Source organism: Callorhinus ursinus, unplaced genomic scaffold (genome assembly GCF_003265705.2).
Source record: "Callorhinus ursinus isolate GAN/ISIS: 27379988/994484 unplaced genomic scaffold, GSC_fseal_2.0 scaffold19, whole genome shotgun sequence".
In the NCBI taxonomy this organism is placed as follows: Eukaryota; Metazoa; Chordata; class Mammalia; order Carnivora; family Otariidae; genus Callorhinus; species Callorhinus ursinus.
This window is the reverse complement of record NW_027397081.1, coordinates 946,880-952,970: the sequence shown is the minus strand read 5'-3', so window position 1 is coordinate 952,970 and position 6,091 is coordinate 946,880. Positions and strand designations below refer to the sequence as shown.

The window sequence follows — 6,091 nt, the reverse complement described above, 5'->3', positions numbered from 1 at the left end:
TTTACACATTTTCATGGCTTAACAAGTATTAGTGATAAATTATTTGCAACAAACTTCACAAATGACATTCAAATACGCAGTACGTCACTACTAAAAATCACTGCTCTAGATGGCCAGGGTAGTAATGAATGCTTTCTGTGCCTAGAATATTCTTGGCAGTTTTTACACATTTTTTTCATTTCGTCCCAGCCCCCACAATGCTATTTGCTCAACTAACCCAGTGCTTTCCAACTTTAGTGTGCATCAGAATTACCCAAAGGGCTTGTCAAAACACAGACTGCTGGGCCCCATTCAGTAAGTCTGGGTGGGGCCTGAGAATTGGCATTTCCAACACATTCCCGGGTCCCAGTGGTGCTGTGGGCCCAGGAACCACACTTTGGGAATCACTGATCGATTCATCCATTCATCTATTCGAAAGGCATTTGTTCAGACCTGCCAGGGGCCTGGCACCAAAGTAAAAAGCTAAGTCAAACATTGTTTTGTAGGAGCTGGTGTCCACTGAGCACCCGCGAAGGGCTTTCTTATGACCTGATCAACGCCTTTATGACAATCCAACAAATCCTTCCCTCCATTTTACAGATGAAAATACCACAGCTGAAAGAGATCCAGAAACCTGCTCCAAGACCTATGGACTCAGGTGTCAGAACAGGGATTGGAATCTATGCCGGACACCAAGTGACCATCAGACACCCCGCCATATGCTAAGCCTCTCCTACAACACTGAGGAGCTTGCACACCATATCGTTGTCAGTCTTTTGCGTATTAAAACACACACACAAAACTGATGTTCAGAGAGTCTAAATAACCTGCCCAAAGTCACACAGTTTAGGAAGTATCTTAAAACTGAATCTCACTTTGATGCCACAGTGCTTTTCCCACCATAAAAACCATTTCTCCACGCTATCTCTAGATCGAGATCTATCCTAATCAGAGCCAGGAGAAAGACCAGGACCCCCGTTAACCAGAGCGCACAGAGAACGGGTAGGTCTGTGCAACGTTTCTGTTAACAAAGATGCATCCCGTGCACTAACTTACTCGAGGGTCTTCTAACAGCTGTGAGGCTACTTTCCACCCTAAGTCAGCGATGCGATGTTTCCCTGATGATTCAGGGTCCTGCGTGCCCAGAACCATCTGCAGGAATAGTGCTCGGTACTGAGAAATGCCTGAGGGGGTGCAGAAGATGCAGGTGGCCAATCGAATTCTAGGGAGGAGGGGCCCATTACCAAGGAGGAATTAAACTGTATTCTAATCATTGACCTCTTCTGTCCTCAGAATGGACAAAGGCCCCCACACTGAGACTCATCAAATGTTTCCATTGAATTGGGTTAAAATTAATCAAGTTTACCCCAATTTGTGGAAGCAGCTGACAAACTTCATTAAACCTGAGTGTTTTTCTGCCTTTGTGACTTAGTAAATCGCAAGGAATGAAGCTTTTCTCCGACTCCCGTGTACCTTTGTGTTACCCCGTCATCAGGGAGAGAAATGAGCTGTATAATTACCTTTCGAGACATGAATCATCCCTGCTCCAAGGGCCCAGACCTGTTTGATGCTATAAAAGCAGCTCGAGGTCGAAGTGCAAACGCACACGGTCTGCCTCGCCCCGGGCTGATATAACCCCAAGCTGCCCCGAGGAGATGAAGGTGCTCCCCACTTCGGGCCTGGCTCTGCTGCTCATCACGGCTCTCAAGTTCTCCACGGCAGCCCCCTCCCTATTTGCAGCCACCCCCAGGACCTCACAGAACAACTACCACCTCGCACAGGTTTGTGAGTCTTTACACAATTCCTCCTCCCACCCCGGGAACCCCACAAGGGTATAACGAGAAAACAAGGAAAAATCGTTATTGTTGTAAAACAGCTCATAAGTGCACCAGAGCCGAGGAGAAACTACCTCCCAGACGGCTAGGATCCATGTCGGTGCACACGGGGGGTGCACGAGGCATGACGAAATGAACGAGTCTCCAGGTAGCTCGCTTCATACAGAAATTGAAATGACTTGCAAAAACCCAAGCAAGACAAAAAAGACAAGTATTGGAGAAATAATGCCAGGGGGAAATAATGGCAGAAAAATAACCCCCGAGGTGTAAGTTTGCATGGGCATGGGCGAGGGAGGTTGTCAGCGTAGCGCCAAGCTTCCTGGCGGCACCGGAAAGATTTCCTGGGTTCACATGTTAGAAAAGGGCTCCAGCGTTCTGCGCCAACTCGATCCAAATCTAAAGTGACCCGTTTGGCCTGGGCGCTGACCCGCTCTGCCCGTGAGAGCCTTTCCTCTCTAAAACATGTTCCCAAGGACCTGACTTATGGACACTTTCTGTATTTTCCTCTTTCTCGAAGATCTCTCGGAACTGGTTGGAAAGGATGGGATACAAATAATTCACGTTCAAATTTTTGCAACAATTATGTGACTCAAAGTGATTCAATGTTGATTTGCTTCCAAGCGGTTTTTGCATTTAAGGGAAGGTGGCGATCTGTCATCTAAAGAAACATCTCTAGGGGTGTCCAACTGGTTTGTCGGCAGAGTGCGTGACCCTTGATCTCAGGGTTGTGGGTTCGAGCCCCACATTGGGTGTAGGGATTACTTTAAAATCTTGGGGGGAAGTGTCTAACGACGGAACCCCCAACATTAGTGGAAGTGTGTGGATGAGGTGTGTTTGGGCCAGGACCTGTGTTTCGATTGTCTGTCGAATGGGAGCACATCTGTGATTGTCAACCGTGCCTCAGGTGGTCTTCCTGCCCACCCACTGCACCTGTGCACGAGCACATACCGATTGTTTACACACCCATCCATCCTAATTAGTCAGCCCCCCTCCCCCCGCTGTACCAGTCATTAAGCATAATAATATCAGCCCTGCTTATATACAAGGTAGCGGATGCCAAGAACAGAGCTCTTAACCTGAACTCCCTCTGGCTTGAGCCCTCACTGTTAGATAAACTAAATTCAAGATAACCTATCTCAGAATTCCAGGGTCTATTTCAAACTGTGTTTCGCTGGTACCATGTATAGCTTTGGGTCTCTTCTCCCGAAATGTAATTTTCCCTCACCTAGCGTCACGCCACTCTGATTCAGAAACTGGAGTCGCTGTGACCTCCGGAAGGAGGGTGATGCTGAGGCCAGAACCCATGTGAGGGGTTGAAGATTCTATTCCTGGTCCGTGATTCTATTCCTGGTCCAAACGACGGTCCTCAGGCCAAACCGGCCAGGCATGTTCATCCGCGTGTCGTCCACTTCTGCACCCCAGTGGCGGAGTATCACAGAACCGAAAATACTATGGGCCCTTCACAGCAAGAAGTAGCTGAGCCCTGAGCAGTCTGTGCAGGAATGAGACCAGAAAGTCTCGGGAAAAGATAGGCTTGCTAGGAGTACTTGGGAACAATGAAGTGGCCTTGGGATGCTGGGGATCCCTTACGACTTCCGCCCCAAAAGAAGTCCACTCTCCTCAGCTCCCTTATGTCCCACTCTCAGAAAGACCCTCGTCCACGGACCAGGGAAACTTGGCAAACAGCCCCTTCTCTGGCAACAGCCCCAGTGGCCAGCGCTGGGCAGGAGAAAGGCACCCTCTTTCGCAGCCTCGCATGATCCGGGCAAACCACTGAAGTGGGTCCTAGTGACTAGAAAGAACTAATGTCCCACCTTGTGGTTTACAGAAATACAGCAGTCCCCCTACGTGCTGTGCATGGTTTCATTACCCACGGTCACTCCTGGCGGGAAGGCGGATGGCCCGCCGTCTGACCCGTCAGAAGGTTCATTAGTAGCCCCCTGCCCCGTCGCCACACCCACATCGTTCACTTCGCTGCATGTCATCACCTCACAGCATCAGCAGAGGGACGAGTTCAGTACGATTCTGTGGGAGAGCTCACGTCCCGTAACTGTCACCACAGGACATTGTTATGGTGGTTGTAGGTTACCCTCTGTGCCTAATTTATAATTAACTTTGTCATGGGTGTGTCCGCATAGGAAGAAACAGCACTGACAGGGCTCAGCACTATCCGCAGGTTCAGGCACCTGCGGGGAGCTTCGGATCGTATCCTCTGTGGATAAGGGGGCACTTCTATATGCAACAACTTACAGTACAACAGATGACACAATACAACGGTTATTTACAGACAGTTTCCCGCGTGTTATGTGCTAGGGTCTCTTCTAAGACTGGAGAAACACAGTGAACAAAACAAGTCAAATCCCTGTTCTGGGGGATTTGAAGGTAGCGGATGCTACAAACAGAGCTCTTAACCTGAACTCCCTCTGGCTTGAGCCCTCACTGTTCGATAAACTAAATTCAAGATAACCTATCTCAGAATTCCAGGGTCTACTTCAAATGGGGAGGAATAAGCTGGGAGGACATAGGCAAGTAGTTAATCAACAAGCGCCCGAGATTATTTCAAAGTGGTAAGTGATATTGGGGGGGAATGAGTCAGGATGATAGTGACTGGGGGACAGTGGGGGACATTGTCACCTGAGTGGTCCAGGAAGGCTTTTCTGTGGAAGTGACATTCGAGGTGAACCTGAACTGTAAGATAGAGCCGGTCACCTGACTATCCGGAGTGAAGGAGCCTGGGGGCCGCATCCGGCTGGTGGCAGGAGCTGGGAGACCGTGCTCGGTGGGCCTGGCTGGGCCCCAGAGCCAGGTGGCCGGTGGACCAGGGAGGCCTGGGAACCGGGGTTAGGATAATTAGCTTCCACACAAACCTCTTCTTTCCAGAGAAAATGGATTGCTTCTTGGGCCTGGAAACACCAGACAGGCAAAATTTTCAAACGCTATATGCTTCCTCCCAAACTCAGAGCACAATAGTCTACACTTAAAAAGATGAGCAGGTTTTTAGTCGACTTACTTAATGCCTACTGGTGTCTTTTAAATTCTGCTTTGCTGATGAGCATAAAGGCTTTGAAAATGACGGACTAATAAAATGCTTAGTCTCTTAAACCAGAGTTTTATTCTATTTTTGTTTGCTTTTAAAAGCCAGTCATAGCAGGGCGCCTGGGTGGCTCAGTCATTGGGTGTCTGCCTTTGGCTCAGGTCACGATCCCAGGGTCCTGGGATCGAGCCCCACATCGGACCCCTGCTCAGCGGGAAGCCTGCTTCTCCCTCTCCCACTCCCCCTGCTTGTGTTCCTGCTCTCGCTTATCTCTCTGTCAAATAAATAAATAAAATCTTTAAAAAAAAAAGTAATATCAATACATTTAAAACAACATTTGACAGTTTGTTAAATTGTCCTTAAAAATAATATAAATTTTCATTATCACATTACTATGAACTTGTAATTAAAGATAATTAAAAATTGGAAGCTTCCAAATACAGACTGTTAAATTCAGGTGTTTTTACTACCATTTTACTTTCTGTGCATGAAGACATTTTTTTTTTAACTAGTATGTTTGGTTCCTAACTTTATCACTGATTATTATTTCATAAGAAATTTTTCATTTTTATGTTGTTTTCATACACATCACTCTAAGGAGTTACACATATTCCAGAATATAAGTGAGTTATAATTTATTTAGTTGCTTCCTTTGCTGGACCCATGGATTATTTCCATATGAATAGTGTTGCTGTGAATATCTCCATACACCAGCCTGAGCTAAAGGATGATTTTTTCAGCTCAGATTTCCCAAAGAGGAATTAATATGTGAAAGGGTGCACACATTTAAAGTCTTCCATACACTTAAAAGCATTTTCGCACTGAGGCCCTCCCTGGATCCTGACGCTGGTGTGGTCTGTAGAACAAGTTCCAACCTCGTGTTGTGGATGAGTGCACGGAAAACCCAAGACGTGAAGGGCGTTGCCCACATTTGTTAGAAGCTAGGATTCCTCACCCAGCGTCCCAAGTCCTCACGATTCCCGGTGGCTCAGCCCGAATGGAAGGAAATGTGGAAGAAACCCTATCTTGAACTTCATCAAGTTTTGAAACACACTTGACCCCGAGTTTTAAGTTCTTAATTCTCAAGAAGGATGCCAGGAACGCACACTGAACAAAGAGCTGGAGTTGGGGAGCCAGGCCACGAGGTCTCTATTATTTTACTCTCTCCAACACTGAAAGAGAAGCAGAGAGAGAACCACCGGAGAGCCAACCCTAAAATCCTGTCATTTGAACAACGGGCAAG

General features: G+C 47.4%; 1 protein-coding gene across 1 annotated transcript in view; it reads left to right on the top strand.

The window, feature by feature from the left end:
* Positions 1–1,634: 1,634 nt before the first annotated feature.
* MMP20 (matrix metallopeptidase 20) overlaps positions 1,635–6,091 on the top strand; it is a 50,105-nt gene continuing 45,648 nt past the window's right edge. The window contains exon 1 of the mRNA XM_025893880.1: positions 1,635–1,760. Coding sequence (XP_025749665.1) covers positions 1,635–1,760 — 126 coding nt within the window. The remainder of the gene's footprint in view (positions 1,761–6,091) is intronic.